The following is a 21067-nucleotide window of genomic DNA, read 5'->3' on the forward strand; positions in this document are numbered from 1 at the left end:
ATGAATGCCCAGCATATAGTCAGAGGTCCCTGAGTGTTTTCTGTTTTTTTTTTAAATGATTTTTATTTTTTCCATTATAGCTGGTTTATAGTGTTCTGTCAATTTTCTACTGGGTCAAATTGACCCAGTCACACATACATTCATACATTCCTTTTCTCACATTATCCTCCATCATGCTCCATCATAAGTGACTAGATATAGTTCCCAGTGCTATAACAGCAGGATCTCATTGCTTATCCATTCCAGATGCAAGAGTTTTGCATCTATTAACCCCAAATTCCCAGTTTATCCCACTCCCTCCCCCTTGGCCACCACAATTCTGTTCTCCAAGGCCATGAGTTTCTTTTCTGTGGAAATGTTCATTTGTGCAGTATATTAAAAATATGGAATGTTTCATGAATTTGCGTGTCATCCTTGTGCAGGGGCCATGTTAATTTTCTCAGATTGTTCCAATTTTAGCATATGTGCTGTCGAAGCGGGCACCCTGAGTGTTCTTATGAAGGCAGACAGAGCTGGTTTCTGTGTCCTGAAGGCTGGCTGAGTTGATACTGACGGGTCTGAGGCCAAAGCCTTGAGGTGTAAGCCGGAGCTGTTATGGAAGCCTGGGCGCCTCCTTTGACATCTGGAAGGGGTGACACAGAAGATATAGCCCTTGGTAGGCTGTAGAACTGCAGGTAAGAGCTCTGCCACCTTTTTAGGCATATGGAAGTTCCCAGGCTAGGGATCAAATGGGAGCTGAAGGCCTACGTTATCGTCACAGCAACACCGGATCTGAGCTGCAACTGCGACCTACACCACAGTGTGTGGCAATGCCAGATCTTTAACCCACTGAGTGAGGCCAGGGATCAAACCCACATCCTCATGGACAGTGTGTTGGGTTCTTTACCCGCTGAGCTGCAACGGGAACTCAGGAGTTTCTTAAATAAGGTTTGACCTTGGCATTCATCTGGCAAAATCTTCTGCGGCTTCCACTGCCTACAGGCTGAAGCCCAAATTCTGCAAGGGGCTCGAGGCCTTTCGCAATTTTTTTTTTTTTTGCCTTCTCTAGGGCCACACCCACGGCATATGGAGCTTCCCAGGCTAGGGGTCGAATTGGAGCTGTAGCCACCGACCTATGCCACAGCCACAGCAATGTGGGATCCAAGCTGCGTCTGCCACCTACACCACAGCTCACGGCAACGCCGGATCCTTAACCCACTGAGCAAGGCCTGGGATCGAACTTGCAACCTCATGGTTTCTAGTTGGATTCGTTAACCACTGAGCCACAGTGGAACTCTGCCTTTCACAATTTGGATTCCATTAATGACACTAATGGCTAAGACCTGCTGAGTGTTTCATATGACCCAGGCATTGTACTAAGGACTTTATAGCATAATCCCATTCACTTGTTACCTAACCTCAGGAGACTGTGTCTTGGCTCAGTTTCCTTATTGTCAGATGGGGACATTCCAAGAAAAGCATTTAGCACAGTGTCTGGTACGTAGTTCCCGCTTGGCTAGAGTTGCTAGTACAGCATCATTCCTGCTCCAAAGATGAGAAGGTTGAGGTTCAGGGGTGTTAAGTAACTGGCCCAAAGCCACAGCCCTGATAAGTGAACAGAGATGGGTCCTGAACCCAGAAGTTGACTTCAGGGCCCAGACTCACCTGACTTTCACTGTCACTGAAGACAGAGCTCACCAAGGCTGACAATCTAGAGCTGCCTTCAAGGAGGCTCCCTCCCAGTTAGATGGCCTCCCTCCTCCAGGAAGGGCTTCCTCCCAGCGCTCCCCTCCCCGTGACACTCCCCCCCCCCACCCGCAGGCAGAGGCAGATGCTCAGCCTTCTCAACGTCTTATCTCTCCACTCTTGTCCCACCAAACTGTCACTCAGACAGAGGGTGCACCTACACCACAGCTCACAGCAACACCGGATCCTTAACCCACTGAGTGAGGCCAGGAATTGAACCTGCATCCTTATGGATACTAGTCAGATTTGTTTCTGCTGAGCCGCAACGGGAACTCCTCCTCGTCACTTCTGACTCTGCCATGCCTGGCCTGCATGCAGCAGCCTCTGCAACTGCTGGATTCTTTGCGGGCCAAATCCATCAGCAAGCTCAGGGCCAAGAGCAGAGAACAAGACCTTCTGGCAGGGATGGCCTGCCTGGTCTCAGCTGTCGGTATGTGCTCCAGAGCAAGCACGCTCGTGCTTTTCTTTGGCCAGAGTCCCTTCCCTATTTGCCAAAACTTCCAGTCCCCTGGCCCCAGCTCTCACTTTGCTCTCCAGCCACTAGCCCTCAATGATGGCCAGCAGGGATTCACCTTTAGAGGGGCCTGCAACATCCACACAGGAGTCCAGAGGATTCCTCACCTCCCCCGGTTCATTTAATAAACAGATATTTACTGAACCCTGACTTTGAGCCAGGCACTGTGCTGGGCATTGGATACAAGGCGGAGAACAGACCAGGCATGGTCGCCTGGCCTCAGGGAGCTTATACGCTGGTGGGGGAGACAGTCAACCAACAAGTGAACACACAGATGCATGTGCAACAGAAATTTCCATACGAGAAAAAAAAAAAGTAGAGGACTTTGAAATAAATTAACTAGTCAAGCACAACAGTCACAGAAGGCCTCTAGGATGAGGTAACACTTAAGCCAAGGCCTGAGGCTGAAGAGCTGAGCCTGCAAAAGGCAGAGGAAGAGCATTGGGCTAAGGGAACAGTATATGCAAAGTTCTGGAGGTGAGAATGAGGCTGGAATGTGGGGGAAATGAAAGGAGGCCAGGGTAGTAGAAGCACACGGAACAAGATTGGCAAGTGAGGTTGGGACCAGAAAAAGAAGAGCTTAGAATTTATCTTTAGAATAACAGGGTAGTAGAGTAAGGATTTTAAGCCACAGTTGATACGATACAGTTTGCGTGTCGAAAGCCCTCTCTGGTTGCATTGGCAACTGCCCAACAAAGCAAGGTGACTTTTGGAGGGCATCAATCGAGGAAGAGGTGATGTGGCCAGACCCAGGTGAAGGCTGTGGATTCAGAGAGAAGTGGACAGGCTCCAGAGTTCCTGTCGTGGCACAGTGGAAACAAATCCGACTAGGAACCGTGAGGTTGCAGGTTCGATCCCTGGCCTCACTCAGTGGGTTAAGGATCTGGCGTTGCCATGAGCTGTGGTGTAGGTCGCAGACACGGCTCGGATCTGGCATTGCTGTGGCTGTGATGTAGGCCAGACGCTACAGCTCCAATTCAACCCCTAGCCTGGGAACCTCCATATGTCACAGGTGCGGTCCTAAAAAGATTAAAAAAAAGAAAAAGACAGGAAGTATAATCTTGGAGTTCCCATCGTGGCTCAGTGGGTTAAGGACCCGATGTTGTCCCTGTGAGAATGCGAGTTCAATCCCTAGCCTTGCTCAGTGGGTTAAGGATCCAGAGCTGCTGCAAGGTATGGCATAGGTCACAGACACAGCATGGACCCATCACTGCTGTGGCTGTGGTGCAGGCCAGCAGCTACAGCTCTGATTCAACCCCTAGCCTGGGAACTTCCATATGTCTTACAGGTTCGGCCGCAAAAAGAAAAAAAAAGAAAGAAAGAGAACCTTGCAGAGGTTTCCAGAAGAGTTAAAAAAAACTTTATTGAATATCTGCGACAACCCCAGCAAAAGGGTGGGAGTCCAGGAGCACCAGAGAGGCTTGGGAATATAAACAGATACGAGTCCTCAACCACGGAAACCAGTACATAGAGTTGTCTTCTCCCCACCCCCCTGCCCCCGCCCCGGCCCCCAACAATCTCTCAGGGAGAAAGAACCCAAGAGCAACTAAGTTGCTGAAAGTTCTGGGCCATTTGCATCTCATTCGATGGTGTCAGACTGGGTTTCTTTGGAGTTGGGTCTTTGAAACATGAAAATGTGTTTTCCACCGTCCCACCATGAATAAATGTTGGATTCTTGGGGTGGGAAGTGGCCAAGCTGCAGGACTGGAGCACTGACCTGGCATCCTGGGAGCAGTGGGCCACCACCCGAGGTGGTGAGGGAGGAGGAGGGGGGAGAGGGAAGAGGGAGGAGGAGGAGGAGGGGAGAGAAGGGAAAGAGAGGGAGGAGGAGTGGGGAGGAGGGGGGAAGGAGGGAAGAGGAGAGGGGAGGAAGGATGGGAAGAGAAGAAGGGGGAAGAGGAGAAAGGGAGGAGGAGGGAGAGGGAGGAGGAGGAGAAAGAGGGGGAGGGGGAGAGCTGTCTTCCTGCCCCCCCCATGTGAGAAAGGTGAAGTTGATCTTTGCCTTTTGCCACCTTCCTCTGTTCCCCCTTCCAGCTCCTGGGAGCCTGCTGACTGCCCTGCCCTCCCTCTGTCTCTGGCACTCCTGGCCCGTGACCCACTGCCTGAAATGACACCTCTCTCCTCACTGCCGTTCATCACACACACGGGTCCAGGAGGACAGCAATATCTGATCCAGCTAACTCCCACTGAGAACTGAAAGAATGACTTTAGTTCTTTATCCCTCCTTGAGGAATTTCCTTCTCAAAAGAGTTTTCTGGGTCATTTAAATGATCTCTGCCCTCCTACCCACTTCTCTGAAAGAGCCCTCTTTCCCCAGGGCTTTTGCAAACTCTACTTTTCGAGTCCCTGGAGTCTCCTCAATTCAGCCTCTGGGGAGGGTAGTTCCATCAAAGGGGGTGGGGGGACTCATCCAGGAGTGACGTTAGAAGCATTTAACAACCAGTGCAGAATAAGCACCAACAACGTGCCAGCCGGAGGACCCCACAGTCCTGGGTCTGCCAGACATTGACCAGCACAGGGTCCCGGGGAGAGAAGCCACGTGGTGGGGACACTCAGGAAAGCAGGTATTTGTCAACGAGCACACAAGTGTTTCTACATTTTAACCACCATCTGGCAACACAGTGCCAGCTGTGCATCAGTCTTGGTCTGCCCATCTTGCCCAGTCTCTGCTGTTTTGCTGGGAATGGTCTCTGGGCCATGTCTTCCCTCTGTCAGACGAAAAGTGGCCTGGGCTGGAGCCGGGCAATGCAATGGCCTTTGAGCAGAGCCAGCTGCGCGGAATCCCAGGTGGACAGGATCTCAGGCCCTCGACCCACTGCATGACCTTGAAGGGCCCAGCCGCCTCTGGCCGTCCTTCCTCTCGCTCCTTGCAGTTATTTTTGTCCAGCCTGACAGCCCTTGGCGGTCTCTGTAGTCTGGGCTCCGTGAGCCGGATGCAAACCAGGCAGCACAAACGTCTGGTCCTGAATCCCAGGAGGATTCCTCCCGGGGCGCCATCACGTGGGAACACGGCCTCCGCACTGTGTAGCCGACAGGACCACACGCCTGGAAGATCATGACCGTGGGAGAGGCAGGGAGCTGGTTCTCTGTTGCCCGGGCCTGGCTCCTGTCTGGGGGCACTGTCCGAGGCCTGGTGGTGAGGACACCCTGTCCTGGAGCCCAAAACCTCCCAGCTGTGTGCTGGGAACTGTTGGTCGGCTGGAGGGTGGGTGTCTGCAGATGGGACAAGGGCAGAAACTGGCTGGGCTGGGCTCCCAATCCCCAGCCTTGGCTGTGGTGGATGGCAGGTCTGTTCTGGGGTTTACTGTGATGGGGTGGGTGGGAGATAGGGCTCCCAGGAGACTTCGTTGTGGCTTCTGCATAGTTACTCTCTTAGGAAGTGAGACAGACACTATGTTCCAGCCCCGTGGGCTTGGGAAGGCTGCAGCCAGGCAGTCACTGCTGCTGGCCAGGGTCTGATCTCTAGGGAAGCAGCGTGCCTTAGGCCACTGAGCCTTTTAGGTGAAAGCATTGTTCCCAGACCTGAGTTTAGTACCTACTGTCCCCACACGTCCTGGGCCAAGAGAGGGGTCTGGGCACAGCCTTTGGAGGCTCTCCTGGGACTCTCTGCTCAGGAAAGAAACACGACCAAGCCGCTGAGATCAGAACAGCTCCAGGAGAAGCTGAGACAAGGAGTGAGGAGGGGAGATGGGCCAAAAGGGAAGGGGGGGGGGGTCCGAGAGGTGAAGAAAACACCTTCATTTGTGAACCAGGCCAGGAAGTAGAGCAGAAAAGGCCATGCCATTTTTAGAGCTCCTGGACTGGAAAAAAAAAACTTCTCATTCCTGGAGGCAAAATCAGCTCAAAAAGCCCCAACTTCGGTGATTTCAGAGACCCAGGAGTGGCAGAGCACAGGTCCTGCTGGCCTCCCAGCTGGCCCCGGGGAGGGGGCTCTGGGGGCAGGAACAGCCCCGTAAGCAGGAGACCCCACAACCCCAATGGGGGCTGGGGAAGAAGATCGCAGGAGGGGTGCCATGGGGCCACTCCTGGTGGCCCTGCCGCTGGCGGCCACGGGCGGGGGTGCAGCCAACCTCTCCAGGGGGCGGGCCCTCCGGGTAGAGGATACCCCTCGACCAGGCAGCAAATTCCTCCGAGCTGGCAGGATGGTGGCAGCAGCTCTGCGCAAAGGAGCGGTTCGGAAGGCCGGGATGGGGTAAGCGAGAGAGGATGCGCTGGGGAGGATGGGGCCGGGCACTCTTCCTAGGATGGCAAGCTGGCTGCTGGGGGCAGACAGCCCTGGGCAGCTATGGAAGAAGGACCAAGGCCAGGCAGGGAAGGCCAAGGGGCCAGCAGGCGTGGGTGAAGGTTCCATCTCGGCTGCATAGCTGTTGAGGTGGGAGAGAAGGCGAATCCGCACGGGGTCCGTACGGCTGCTGGGTCCTTCCAGGACCCCCAGGTACCTGATGACCTCGGTGAGGCACTCCCGAAAACCGATGCTCCGGAAGTCGACTGCCAGGGCTCGGGCATCAAAGAATCCTGCAAAGTGAGACACAATGAGGGCCTGCCAGGCGAGGGTCAGGCACTGAGCCTGGGGTCAGACTGTCTGAGTTCTGGACCTGGCTTTCCCACTCACCCGCTGTGTGACCCTGGGCATGTCACCTCACCTCTCTGATCCATCTTCACATCTATAAGGAGGAAATAATCCATCCCTATTGAAGGTAGAGGGGTTAGGCTCTGAGGATCAAATGAGTTCACTGAACTACCAAGCATCATAAAATGTGAAGTATTGTTTTCATCGTAATTCATGATTAACTCAAAGAAGAAACTCTGCGGCCAAGATAACTTCATTTAAGTAGACCCTTGCCAGGTGTGAAGGGACTACGCACCAGGAGGTGGTGTAGGACCACCCTGTCTGCCAAGGGGGGCAGAGGCTGGGAGGTGCCAGCAGCAGCCATCGGAGCTGGGAGACTCTTCAGAGAGGGAAGCACAATGTAGCAGCGAAGCACGAGGCCTTTGGAGACAAGTGGCTTGACCGTGGACCTAACTAGCTCCCTGACTATGGACAAGTCCCTCTCTCTCTCTTTCTCTCTCTCTCTTTTAGGGCCACGCCCACAGCATATAGGAATTCCTGGGCTGGGGTCAAATCAGAGCTTCAGCTGCTGGCCTATGCCACAGCCACCACAACGCTAGATCCAAGCTGCATCTTCAACCTACATGGCAGTTTGCAGCAACACCAGATCCTTAACCCACTGAGCGAGGCAAGGGGTAGAATCCACATTCTCATGGATACTAGTCAGGTTCTTAACCCACTGAGCCACAACGGGAACTCCTAGGGACAAGTCTTTTAATCTCTCCATGCTTCAATTTCCTTAGCTGTGAAATGGGCATATAATAGTACCTGCTGCATAGAGTTGTGAAGGTGAAATGAGGCACAGAAATGCTCAAAAAATAAAAAGTTATTTATATGACTGGCTTGGCCCCCACAGGCATTCAGATTTGTTCCCCGCCCAAGGGGCAGTCTAGGACGCAGGACCCCATGCTGGTCCTTAGCAGCTGCCCTCACGCCTGGGACCCTGTCTCTGGCTTGATTTTGGTGTGAGATGAGCAGGGCAACTGCCCACAGAGGTATTTACACTCTCACTGCCTTTCCACACTTGTCTTTCTCTCCATCACCTTCTGGGCAAAGAGAGAAGAGCCCCAGTGAACACCGGCCTCATGATCATGGCAGCAATTATGGGGTCCCTGGTTCATGGCTGAGGCCCCCATAGGGGGACAGCTTGGCAGAAGATGATGTTTGGAGCCAGGTCTCCATGGCAATGAAACCTGGCTCTGCTGTACACTTAGTTGTGCAACTTTGAGCAAATCCCAGCACCTTTCTCTGTTCACTTTCTCTGTTTAAATGTTTTAAGCTAACATTTGCTGAGTTCTTCCAAAGCACTTACTTTGCATTATCTAATTTAAATCTCATAAAAACCTGCCAATATTCCCATTTTCGAGCTGAGGACACTGAGGAATAAAGAAGTGAAATCATATGTCCAAGGTCTTAGGACAAGGTCTTTAGAGCTAGTCAGTAGTAAAGCCAGGGTTCAGGAGTTCCCATCGTGGCACAGCAAAAATGAATCTGACTAGGAACCACGAGGTTGCAGGTTTGATCCCTGGCCTCGCTCAGTGGGTTAAGCATCCGGCATTGCTTGAGCTGTGCTGTAGGTTGCAGATGCAGCTCGGATCTGGCGTTGCTGTGGCTGTAGTATAGGCCAGTGGCTACAGCTCCGATTTGACCCCTCGCCAGGGAACCTCCATAGGCCGCGTTGTGGCCCTAAAAAAACAAAAGACCAAAAAACAAAAAACAAAAAAAAAACCCAACAAAAAAAAAGCCAGGGTTCAAATCCAAAGCCAGTGCTCTAAACCCCAATTTTCTGCCCTCCTGTTACTCCTCAGCCATAAAACAGTAACGACAAACAACACCCACCTTCCAGGTTCTTGTGAGAATCAAACGAGATAGCATTAGAGAAAGCATTTTGAAAACTATAAAATGCTGCCCAAATATTAGTCACTATTTTTCTTTTAATTGAATAGATATAAATGTAGCTTGAAATAGCTCCTCCAGTGGCTGATTAGAGACAGAGTTCATTTGGCAGAAGGTCTCAAAGCGACCCCCTGCATCGATCAAGGTCATCAGCCATGCTCACTAAACTTGCAGGTTCCTAAACTCCCACTGAGACCTACTGCCTTGGGATCTCTGGGGAGTGACCCATGACACTGCCTAGCCCCAAGTGATAAGCCTTACTGCACACTGAGGCTTGAGAGGCACTAGGCTGGGCCACTTAAAATGTAACTGTCCCCTTGAGGGGTAGCAAATTAAGGTTTCAGTACTTAAGTTTTTGTGGCCAAAGTCTAATGGAACTTTCAAGGTTTCCCAATTGTGAAATCACCAAAACACAAGGTGGCTTCATGCAGACAAAATTTCCATTTGTCTGCATATAGTCTTTTTTTCTTTTCTTTCTTGGCTGCCCTGCAGTAAATGGAGTTCCCCGGCCAGGGATCCAAGCCACAGCTGTGACCTGTGCCATGCTGCAGTGATGCTGATCCTTTAACCCACTGTGGAGGGGGTTGAACCTGCGTCCTGGCGCTGCAGAGACACCAACGATCCTGTTGCGCCACAGTAGGACTCCTGTCCAGAAGTCTTTTAAAAGCTACAGTTCCGTGACTTTATTGTAATGGGCCAGCTCAAAATAACAGAACGAGTCACATCTGCATTCTACTACAATCCCAATCTGATCTACTGATCTTCAGCTGCGAGCATGACCTATCCCCCAGCAGTGCCAAGGACACAACAACCCAGAAGCCTAGAGCAGGGGGTTAGCACACCAGGGAACTGCTGTGGCTAAAAATCTCAGGCTGGTCCCTCCCTCGGAGATCACCGTGAGAATGAGCTCATTCAGGCTAATGCTTCTCAAGGTCCTAGAGAGGGAACCCATAGTCTGTGGGTTTTTTGTTTTTGTTTTTGTTTTTTTGGTCTTTTTGTCTTTTTAGGGCCACACCCGCGGCATACAGAGGTTTCCAGGCTAGGGGTCCAATCCGAGCTGTAGCCACCAGCCTACACCACAGCCACAGGAACTCAGGATCTGAGCTGCATTTGCCACCTACACCACAGCTCACAGCAACACCAGATCCTTAACCCGCTGAGTGAGGCCAGGGATCGAACCTGCGTCCTCATGGATGCTGGTTGGGTTTGCTAACTGCTGAGCCACGGCAGGAACTCCAGTCTGTGAAGTCTTAAGCTCCTCCACCATCCAAGGCCAGAAGGAGTGGAGTTGAGGAAAGGGCTAGGACACATGGAGCCAGCGAAAGCAGAGACAGCAATGCTGAGAGAAGCAGGGCACGTTTTTCGAAGGGTCCCCCTAGATCTGCTTCAGCCCCTCTGCAGATTGTAAGCTCCATGAGGGCAGGGACCACATCCACTTTGCCGACCAGTGTATCCCCAGGGCCCCGCCCCAAAATGTTGGCTGGGAGAGTAGAGCATCAGTACCTGTCCCGCCAGTGGCATGGAGCATTTTCAAGTGGTCTACCGTCATTTGCAGGACCTCGGCTTTCTCCAGCTTGGAGGAGCCCTGTGTGCACAGAAGACAGAAGAGTGAAGGCCTCCGCCTCCCCTGAGCAGCATTACCAGCACTCAACTTCCTCCTCCTCTCGCTCCTCCGATGCCTGCAGGTGGGCTTCTGCTTTGACCAAAGCCTCCAGATCTCATAGGTTCTCTTCAGTTCCCCTTTTGGCCACCTGCCCACCACACAGCCGACCATCCTTCCTCAACGCCCTCCTCCCTTTCCACGATGACACTTTTTCTGGGTTCTCCTTTCATCTTGACTCTTGCTCTAACCGTCCCTTAAGACAGTGGTGTTCTCAGTGGTTGATGGCTCATTTTTCTCGCTCTGTGTACTCTCCCTAGAGGGTCTCCTCTATCTCCGTGGCTTCATGCACCATCGCCAAATGTCACTTCTGCATATCCCCCTGCCTCCGAGACCAGCTTTCCCGGGGATCCAACTTCTACCCTCACTACACGCACTCAAGATTGAGCTCTTGGAGTTCCCATCATGGCTCAGTGGTTAACGAATCCGACTATGAACGATGAGGTTGTGGGTTCAATCCCTGGCCTTGCTCAGTGGGTTAAGGATCTGGCGTTGCCATGAGCTGTGGTGTAGGTTGCAGATGCAGCTTGGATCCTGTGTGGCTGTGGCTGTGGCGTAGACTCACAGCTACAGCTCTGATTCGACCCTTAGCCTGGGAACCTCCATATGCCGTGGGAGCAACCCTAGAAATGGCAAAAAGACCAGAAAAAAAAAAAAAGATTGAGCTCTTTGTCTAACCCCAAAGCACCTACTCTTCCACCTTTCTCTCTCCCGGGGAAGGTGTCTGAAGCCTCCAGCATCACCTGGTCTCCCAGATGAAACCTGATGATCGGGCTCTTCCTTGAGCCTCCTGAAGGTAAGTACCAGGCATAATTCGTGGCTGGGCGTGTGAAGGCTTGAGTGATCATCAGCAGAATGACCGCCTTGTTCTCCCCAGAAAACACAGGGAGAATCTTTGGGGGTGTATGATTGCTTTAACTGACTCCCTACTGGAGTCCCTCCACCCCAGCAGGGTCAACGACAGAGGCCTCACTCCCCAAGAAGCCTGTTCTACTTTCAAACAGTTCTGGAAATGTCAGTAATGCAGAGGGTCAGGGCACTTTAAGGATCACATGGTCTGTGTTCCAGTTCCGCTCTCCCGCTAACTAGCTGTGTGATCTGGTGTGAGCTACGTCACCTCTCTGTGCTTCAGTTTCCTTACCTGTGCAATGGGCATAATAATCCTTACCCTTCAGGGTCATTGTGAGGATTCAGCGGGATGAAAGCCATAAAGCCGCCACCCCTGAGACACCTCAGTGAATATGAATTTCCATTCCCCTTATTCCTGGCTATTGATAGATATCAGTAAATGATATCAGGCACTTCAAGCAGCTTCCACCAATCAATAAGATGCTATGAGGAGTGAACTTTATGCTATGAGGAGCAACGTCATATACCTGCTTCTCAAAGGCAGTGGGGACCAAGCGCCGCAGTTCAGAAAGGCTGCTGTTAATGCGGTCCCGGCGCCGTTTCTCTATGATCTAAAAAAAACAATGATAAAACAAACAAAACCAATAATGAGAAGTAACAAGTAGGCACAGCATCACAATTTCCAACATGGCTTGATGGACAATGATTCATTTTCCTCGCTAGTATTTCTCTGAGGGAGATACATCCATTCTTACATTATGGAGGAGGAAAATGAGGCTCAGAGGGGGGCAGTGATTTGCTTACGGTCACACAGCAAGGAAGCTGCAAGGCTGGGACTAGAACTCAAATCTCTTGTCTTGATCTGAGGGGTGATATTCAAATGTTTAATCACTGGTACAGCAGGGCACCTACCAATTAGAAGAGAAACAGCAGCCACAGCACTGGACCCTCTCAGTAAATGGGTCATGAGGTCGGAGGAGTCCTAGGCATTGCTTTCTTCAGCTGGGAAGGCCTTTCGTTTCTACTAGCTCATTCTCATCTCACGATACTGATAGCAAAATAACTCCTATTTTACTGATGAAGAAAAGGAGGGCTGGCTGGAAGTAGTTTGGTTAGAGAATGGCAGTGCTGGTCTTTGCCAGATTCTGGGTCTCTAGACTCCCAGTGCAGAAACGCGGCTGTATCCTGGGGGGAAGTAGGACCTAGAGCAAGGAGAGGTGTCTTCTTCTGTCCCCCTTCCCCACCCCTCAGCACACTGAGAGGAAATGAAAGTTCTGGGCTCAGAGAGAATCGGGGGGAAGGCTGAAATAAATAATAAAGGCTAACCGGGGGTCAGATACTATCCCGAGTGCATTATATTAAGTCATTTCAAAACAATCCTTTGAGGAGTTCCCGATGTGGCATAATGGGATTGGCAGCATCTTAGGAGCACTAGGACAAAGCTTTGATCCCCAGCCCAGCACAGTGGGTTAAAGGATCCGGGGTTGCTCCAGCTGCAGGTTAGTTTATGACTTCAACTCAGACCCGATCCCTGGCCCAGGAACTCCATATGCTGAGGACGCCCCCCCCCAAAAAAAAAAAATAGAAAAAAAAGACAAAACAAAAAAGAAACAACCTCCGAGGAGTTTCCACCGTGGTGCAGTGGGTTTAAGGACCTGACTGCAGCAGCTTGGGTCGCTGTGAAGGCCTGGGTTCCATCCCTGGCCTGGTAAAGTGGGTTAAAGGACCTGGCAGGTGCCACAGTAATGGCGTAGTTGCAGCTGCTGGAGGCTCGGATTCAATCCCTGGCCCGGGAACTTGAATATGCTGCATAAAAATTTTGAAAAGTAAATTAAAAACCTCCAACCGTTTGAGGAAGGAAGCACCATCATTTCAGTTACAGAGATGAGAAATTGAGGCACAGAGAAGTTAAGGGGTTTGCCCAAGGTCACCACGCTAGGTACTGGCAGAAATCAGGACTTGAACCCAAGGAGCTTAGCTTCCTGATGGTATTTCTGACCAGGGTTCTCCTAGGGACTCAGGGCAAACCTCTGACAGGCAACTCTGCTGAATGAAACAGACACTCACCCCTCTGCGTTTCTTCCTGGCTTGCATCTGTGAAGGGCTGGGGGTGGACAGTGGCCGGGCCATCTGGCTGGAGAGGAAGAGAAAGGCTGATTTTTCAGAGGGTCATCTTCCCGGCCTGGGCTAACCTCGGAGGCCGGGCTGTGGGCGGGCACGGAGCCCTCCCAGGAGGGGAAGAGGCACAGGGCAGGCGTGGGTGGGACTGCTTTCTCTCCCCTTCTCCCTGGGGGCTCATTTCTCCCTGGGGCCAAGTCCTCCCCTGCCCTGGGTTTCCTGCCCCAGAGTCGCAGGCTGCTGGGGGCCACGGGTGGGGATGCGGCTAAGGCTCTCGCCAGGACCTGACCGCTCCGCCTAGCCCCCTGCCCCGCGCCCTCGCCCCCTGCCCCTGGCCCTCGCTGCAGCCCGGGTTGGGCATCGAGGCAACGCAGCCGGGCAGTCCAGGTCCTGCAACCCTATCCCCCCAGGGCGGGGCGGGCGAGGGCACGGGCGGCGGCGGCGGGGGCCGGGCCGGCGGATTGGGTTTCAGAGGGAGCCGCTGGGAACGAGCGTGGAAAGAACAGATGCCGCCGCTTCCCACGGGCCGGGCGCGCCGACCGCCCGCCCTCCGCCCGGCCTGCAGCTGCCGCCGCCGCCTCCCACGCTGCGCGGCCGGGGCGAGGGGCGGGGGAGGCGCCATCTGGGTCACAGGCCCCTCTCGGACTCTCGGGACACGGCCCCGCATCGCGTCGGGCCTGGCTGAAGGATGGATATTTGCTCACACGCCAGGAGTTCCCATCATGCAGAGGAGGCTCAGCCCTCTGGGGCTTTTCCTGCTCAGACTGACCAAACTCCTCATCAGCCCAACTGCTCACCCTCTTAATGGTTTCCTGCTTCAGAGGCTCTCTTGGAGTGGAGGGGATTCGCGGGCCTTGCACGGGGGATCAGTGGGAACGTTCCAGCGGGAGATCCAGTTCCCACTGGAGACACCACAACCACAAATAACTTTAGACAAGGTGGCACCCTTGCTATTTCAGAATGCAAAATGCCACACGTCTGAACAGGAACCAAGGAGCTTGCCTCCACCTAATAGGGCTCCTCTCCCCCCTGGGTTCCCATCTCAGCCAAGGCACCCATCACCCACTTCTGCAAGGTGAATACTCACCATCTTCTTTGATTCCTCCTCTGTCCTCACCCATCCCATCAAAACCTGCTCATTCCATGTCTAAAATACCTCTGGTGTCTCTCTCCTTTATCTCCTCTGCCCATCTTTCACCTGGACCCCTGCAGGAATCTATTGTTGGGTCCCTTTGCACCCCCTTTACCTCCTACAAGCAGGCAGAGTGATCATTTAAATGTAAATCTGATCATGTCACTATATTACAACTCTTCAAGGGCTCCCCAACGCTTTTAGATCAAGGCCACCAGCTTGCAGGTAGCCTAGCTGGCCCTGTCACCTCCTAGATTTTCTGCTCTGTGTGCTCCAGCCTGTGAATGCACTGACTCCTTCCTGTGGTGACACATACTGTTCCCCTAGCCCAGAATTCTCTGGTCCACTCCCTCTCCCCATCTCCCAAGCCTTAGCCCCTTTGTGTAGTAACTTCTACCACCCTTCACATCTCAACTCAAATGTCACCTTCTGGGGGAGCCTTTTCTGACATCACCCCTCCTACTTAATAACCCCTGCTCTACACTCTCCTGGCATCTGGCATTCATAGCATTTATGCCCATTTGTTGTTTTATATGTATGATTATTTGAGTAATGTCAGTCTTTCCATCAAGCCTGTAAGCTCCATGAGGCCATGAACCATGTCCATCTCGATCTGTATCCAGGGCTCAGCAAGTGCTTAGAACATGACAGAGCTCATGGTTGAGCTCTTCCTCCTGCCCTCATCTTTTTTTTTTTTTTTTTTTTTTTTTTTTTGTCTTTTTGTCTTTTTGTTTTTTCTAGGGCCGCTCCTGCGGCACATGGAGATTCCCAGGCTGGGGGTCTAATCGGAGCTGTAGCCGCTGGCCTACACCAGAGCCACAGCAACACAGGATCTGAGCCGCATCTGGGACCTACACCACAGTTCATAGCAACGCCAGGTCCTTAACCCACTGAGCAAGGCCAGGGATCAAACCTGAAACCTCATGGTTCCTAGTTGGATTCGTTAACCACTGAGCCACAACAGGAACTCCACCTGCCCTCATCTTTGACATCACTGGAGAACACAGAGGTGACACCATAAAATCTACATCTTTGGCCTTTGTGGAATGGGGACATATGTGGCTTACCAGGAGAGTCCCAGCCCATGTGATGACCCTCTTGGCATTAGAAGCTGGATCATTTCTTTTCTTTTCTTTTCTTTGGCACAAGGCAGGTGCTGCACCCACAGCATGCAGAAGTTCCGGGGCCAGGGATTGAACCTGTGCCATGGTAGCAACCCAAGCCACAGCAGTGACAACACCAGATCCTTAACCGACTGAGCCACCAGGGAACTCCAGAAGTTAGATCATTTTCATCAACTAGTCAAAGAGAGAAGGTTGCAGGGGAGACCAGAGCAACATTTGTCAAAGCTAGTGCCCTGCCCCTGGCTTCATCCAGCTACATGTGGAAAAGGATATCTCCATCCAAACATCAGGACAAGAATATAAGAGGCCTGTGAGAGCTCCTGGGAGAGATGATGGCTCAGCAAGTTAGGTCCAGGGCTCAGATGGCCAGATCCAGATCTGACGGGCAGCTTGTTTACAAAGCTTAACTCTGGACAAGCTACGGGAGCCAAGGTCTCCTAAGAAACACGGCCTTTGTCCCCCCAGGCTGGATAAGGCGTCTCTAGGGGTATTGGGTTAGCAATGCACACGTCACTGCCTCTCAGCCTGACTCCTCCTCAGGGACCATCTGCTCGAGGCTGACACACCCCTTTCAGGGCACGGCAGCTCAGCCAGCCCTTTGCTCACTCTCCCCGTTCTCTGCGGTATCATCCTTCTCCCCCCACTGTGGATCTCACAGGCAAACATCACTTCACAGCTTTCTCAGCCTCACTCCATGTATTTCCCTCCTTTGAGGGAAAGCCCCATTTTACAGATGAGGATGCTGAACACCGGGGACTTCAGGCAGCTTGCCCAGCCTACACAGCTGCGGAGGAGCAAAGCCAGCATGGGAATCCATGTCTTCTGGCTCCAAATTCAGCATTGTTTTCCCTCCTAATTCCCATTTCCTGTCTGTCTGAATAGCCCTCCAGTCCCCTTGGCCTTAAAGCTCCCAGGAGCTCAGCCAGAGCGAGCTTGCTTCCAGGCTGTGATCTGGCCCTGACACTGGGAGAGGGTGTGAGAGCTTCTTGTCTGACAGTCTGAAAACAAGGCAGATTTTCATAGACCCAGAGAAGATATGTTGACCCCCAAGATCTGCTCCGTGGGTCTCCAGGGGTCCCTAGCCAGAATTCTGGAGGTGGTCTCTGAGGGGAGGGGCAACTTTCTAGGTGGTCTGGCTGCCAGTCCTGACCACCCCCAGCGCTCACCCTTGGTTCCTTTTTGGGAACTACCCCCCTCCCCCGCTGGTGGCGCCCTTGCAGGTGACCCCACTCATTTTCCATCAACCAAAAGGCAGAATCACCATGGCTCCAATGAAGGGCTCTCCGAGAGCACGGACCCACTCGTAAAATGAGAAAACTCAGAGAGGGGCAGCGATCTGCTCCAGGCCACACAGCAAATTAGAGGAAATTCCAGAACTGGAGCCAAGCCTCCTGGCTGTTCATCCAGCGCTCTCCCTCGTGCACTGCGTACAGTCCTCGTCCCATTCTGTATATTTCATAGCCAGTACTTTCCGTCCTAGACGCCACGTCCATGTTCACCTGCCTCCTTTATATTGTACAAGAGCCCTGTGCATGGAGTATTACTGGAGCCGTTGCACACTTAGGAAAAACAATCATTTGCTAGCTAGAATAACAGAGCCACCAAGTCCAGTCTTCAGACTTGCATGCTTTTCATTAAACCATGCTGCTTCATGAGTACAGCCCCCTCCACCTGAATAGTGACTCCTGAGAGAACAGATTTAATTGGAAGTGTCCGGGAGTTCCCGTTGTGGCTCAGTGGTTAACGAATCCGACTAGGAACCATGAGGTTGTGGGTTCGATCCCTGGCCTCGCTCAGTGGGTTAAGGATCTGACATTGCTGTGAGCTGTGGTGTATGTTGCAGACGAGACTCGAGACTCAGATCCCGCGTTGCTGTGGCTGTGGTGTAGGCTGGCAGCTACAGCTCCGATTAGATCCCTAGCCTGGGAACCTCCATATGCTGTGGGTGCAGCCCTAGAAAAAACAAAAAGACCAAAAAAAAAAAAAAAAGTTAATTGGAAGTTGCCTTGTGCCAAAGCAGGCAGCAATGTGCCTTCAGTTGTCACTTCATCAAAGCCTCACTCTATGAGAAAAAGTATTAACATTCTTATTTTGTCAAGGAGAAAACTGAGGTTCAGAAAGAGGTTGTCACTCGCCCTAGTGGTGGTGAGAGTCACATTCAGATCTGTCTGACTTCGAATGACACCATTTGCCTTAAATCATGTAGGAACCACCCAGACCCTGAGCCAGTGCCTGGCGGGTGGCAGGTGCTCATTAAATTTTTGCAGAGGGTGAGAGGGGAGGTTATGTTCTCAATTCAGACCCACACGTATCAGGGAGCTGTGTCCAGATAGGAGCTGGGAGGGTGATTCCCACATCTGGGAAGATGCCCACAGTGACCATGGAACACCCCCTGCACTTTACTCTTATGTCTCTGGGTGTGGGGGATTTGTGCCCTGCCTCTGACCCTAGGGAGGCTGGCTGCTCCAGTCCTGTGGCCCTTGCCACTGTTTATCTGGCTTTCTTTGTACATGAAACTCTTCTGAGAGTTCCCTGAGGGCAGAGGCTGAACAGGACACATCTGGGCCCCCCGCACCCAACCCAGGGTCCAGGTCACAGCAGGGGTCGTTCAGTGCTCCCTGAATTGAAGCATTGATGTCTGCTGGGGGGAGGGCCTTTTGGTGAGTGTGACAAAGAGGGGTCTATAAGTCGGCCTCTGCCAGATGTCCAACCGCTTTCTCTCCTCTGAGGGGGTCTGCTCGCCTCAGAATCTAGACAGTCTCAAAAAAAAAAAAAAAAAATGGGCTTTGCCTGAAAGAACAAAATGTTGGAGAGGAAAAAACTGCCTAATGATCCTTTAGGCCATAGTCCAAAATGCCACCACCTTCAGGAAGCCCTCCCTACCACCTCTGGCTCTGCGGGACCTCTCCCAACTTAGGTGCCCTCCTAGCCCACGGTCCATCTTGCCTTCTATTTTCCATCCTATCCAAGGTCTTTGTGTGACTTGTCAGGTCACGGACCAGGCTGCACATTCTTGGAGGACAGAAGCCAGCTCAGATCAGCCTAGCTCTCTGACACCAATGTCATGCCTCTGACTCAGGAAGACCCAGTGACACTGAATTTGAGACACCTGCCCCCTCCACCACAACCACATGGCGCTGGGCCCTTCCCCTGCTTCTGGCAGGCACGGACTCAGAGAACTGATTCTCTAAGTAGCAGTTTCTGCTAAACAATTTTAAAAGGCCAGTAAGTCGCATACGAAATTGTATTATATACCCCAAACCTAAGGTACAGGAAATTACCTTCTATTATAAGCTAAAAATAATTGGAAGCTGGTGGCTTTCCTGGGACTGTGATTGAGGCAGGATCCCCTGGTCTTAGAAAACTGGAGACCAGTGAAATTATGAAATGCCCACAAAAACATCCCCAAGAATGAAACGAATCCCCCTTCCAAACCTATTCTAGAGAGTCAGGTTGGAAAGAGGAGGAGGCACCAGCAAGGCCTCCCTTTCTCACTCACTATTCTCCTTTATTTTATTTTATTTTATTATTTTGTCTTTTTTCTTATTAGGGCCGCACCAGTGGCATATGGAGGTTCTCAGGCTAGGGGTCTCATCAGAGCTATAGCCGCCGAGCACCAAGCCACAGCCATAGCAACGCCAGATCTGAGCCGCATCTGTGACCTACGCCACAGCTCACGGCAACGCCAGATCCTTACCCACTGAGCAAGGCCAGGGATCAAACCCGCAACCTCATGGTTCCTAGTCAGATTCATTTCCACTGTGCCATGACAGGAACTCCTTTATTTTAATGATGTGGAAAGAGGCTCACAAAGGGAAAGTAGTGGCACAAGGTCACATGGGAAGTTAGTGGCAGGTTTGGGACTGGGATTCAGGCCTGCAACTTCCCAGTCCGCCCCTGATGACATAGGTTTCAGTCAGTTCCATCATTTATACCTTTTTTTTTTTTTAGGGCTGCACCTGCAGCATATGGAGGTTCCCAGGCTAGGGGTCGAATTGGAGCTACAGCTGCCAGCCAACACCACAGCCACAGCAACTTGGAATCTGAACAGCATCTGCAACCTACAACACAGCTCACAGCAACTCCAGACCCTGACGCACTGAGCAAGCCCAAGGATCAAACCTGCATCCTCATGGATACTAGTCAGATTTGTTTCTGCTGTGCCACAACAGGAGCTCCTTTATACCCATTTTTGCAGATGAGGAAACAAGCTTAGATTGCTCAAAGAACTGGGAAGTAGCAAAACAAATACAAGGCATTTACTTGACAGGTTTGAGGCAAGATCAGAAAATGAACCGAGAGCTGAGAGTCATTGGCAGCAGGGTGGTGCAGTAGAAAAAGAGCTGGAATGGGAGTCTAGGCCCTTGCAAGGACCATGGTTTGGTCAGCGATTATTTTCTTCAATACCAAAACCTTAATTCCAAAGTCCAGTTTGCTCCGGAGAGCTTTTCTTCCCCTGGAAGGTGTGTGTGTGTATGTGTGTACTATATGAAAAGTGCACCCAAGCTAGGGAAAAATTAAGAAAGGATGGTTACTCTGCATAGGCAGTGCATTTGGGACCAGAGGTGTGATACCAACAGACCACGAGGGTTTCCTAAGATCTTCAGGGAAAAGTCCTGGCCAGTAGCCTCACCGGGCACTTGGACAGAAAGAGATCGCCAAACGGACCGCAGACCCGGAGCTGAACTCTCCCTCCATCCCAGCATCCAGCACCTGCGTCTCCCGGGAGGTCCCAAGCGCTTGCCCGGAGCTCGCCGGCCAGTCCGGCTGCCCCCCAAGCCCGTTCGCCCCGGCGCGCCCGGTGCCCCCATCCCGTCTTACCTCAGCTCGCCCTCGCGGCCCACGTCAATCGGTCCGTCCGACTCGCTGTCGGAGCTGCTCGGCTCCCGGGGCCGCTTCATGGCGAGCGCGGGCTGCGCGGGTCTCCGCGGGGCGGCGCGGGCGCCAAGCCGGGAAGTCGGGCCCCGCCCCGGCCCCGCCCCGGGGGCGCCGCCGCCGCCCTTTCCCAGGGCCCTTTCCTGCGCCGCAGCCCCGGGCGCCCCCTCGCCCCCGCCGTGACGCGCTGGCCGAGCCGTGGGAAGGCCCCGGGCGGTCGCCGCCCCCGCCGACGGCTGGGAGGTCCGGCTCCGCTCCGCTGCCTTGGCCGCAGCGCGCTGGGTGGCCTTGGGCAGGTGCCCTTGGAGACTCCCCGGAGAAGCCAGGGGGTCCCCGTCTGTCCCTGGTTCTCTCCGGGGCGCCACCGGCCTGCGGAGGCGCCTCTCCGCGATGCCCCAGCTCTGCAGAGGTGCACTCACTGGCTCCTGCCTCCTCCTGAGGTTCTGGGCGCAGCAGACACGTCCGATTAGGGGAGTTTGATGGGGTGGCTATTGCCTGATCCGTGCACTCTGCATTCCCTGGAAAGGCCGCCCAGAGATCTGCCCTGTGTAATGACCAAGGTTGC

The 21067-nt window shown here is 52.8% G+C and overlaps 1 protein-coding gene and 1 non-coding gene across 4 annotated transcripts; both read right to left on the reverse strand.

Moving 5' to 3' along the window:
• Positions 1-377: 377 nt before the first annotated feature.
• On the reverse strand, positions 378-483 carry LOC146402691 (U6 spliceosomal RNA). Its single transcript, XR_014808783.1, has one exon. It is a non-coding gene; the product is annotated as a U6 spliceosomal RNA (small nuclear RNA).
• A 3093-nt stretch (positions 484-3576) lies between these two features.
• HEYL (hes related family bHLH transcription factor with YRPW motif like) lies at positions 3577-20551 on the reverse strand. 3 transcript variants are annotated; one of them, XM_005665254.4, is made up of 5 exons: positions 20449-20551; positions 13321-13383; positions 11781-11864; positions 10248-10329; positions 3577-6754 (listed from the first exon to the last, which is right to left on the reverse strand). In XM_005665254.4, the coding sequence occupies exons 2-5, from the start codon at positions 13381-13383 to the stop codon at positions 6081-6083; spliced, it is 903 nt and encodes a 300-aa protein (XP_005665311.1). In that variant the 5' UTR covers positions 20449-20551; the 3' UTR covers positions 3577-6080. The 3 variants fall into 3 exon arrangements, with proteins under 3 accessions (XP_005665311.1, XP_003127874.3, XP_084815156.1); XM_003127826.7 differs by having other exon boundaries at positions 13321-13387; XM_084959030.1 differs by lacking the exon at positions 13321-13383.
• Positions 20552-21067: the final 516 nt, after the last annotated feature.

This window comes from Sus scrofa, chromosome 6 (assembly GCF_054392235.1).
Source record: "Sus scrofa isolate SSC_HxYL_T2T_F1_AM1 chromosome 6, Sscrofa_HxYL_maternal_Yorkshire_Landrace_v2.0, whole genome shotgun sequence".
NCBI classification, from domain to species: domain Eukaryota; kingdom Metazoa; phylum Chordata; class Mammalia; order Artiodactyla; family Suidae; genus Sus; species Sus scrofa.

Excerpts from the sequence above, each read along its gene's own strand:
- HEYL (XM_003127826.7), bottom strand. The coding sequence starts at position 20,528 with ATGAAGCGGCCCCGGGAGCCGAGCAGCTCCGACAGCGAGTCGGACGGA. Across the intron at positions 13,388-20,448 it reads GGCCGCGAGGGCGAGCTGAG|CCAGATGGCCCGGCCACTGT; the intron begins GTAAGACGGGAT and ends CTTCCTCTCCAG. Across the intron at positions 6,755-10,247 it reads CCATGCCACTGGCGGGACAG|GATTCTTTGATGCCCGAGCC; the intron begins GTACTGATGCTC and ends CTCACTTTGCAG.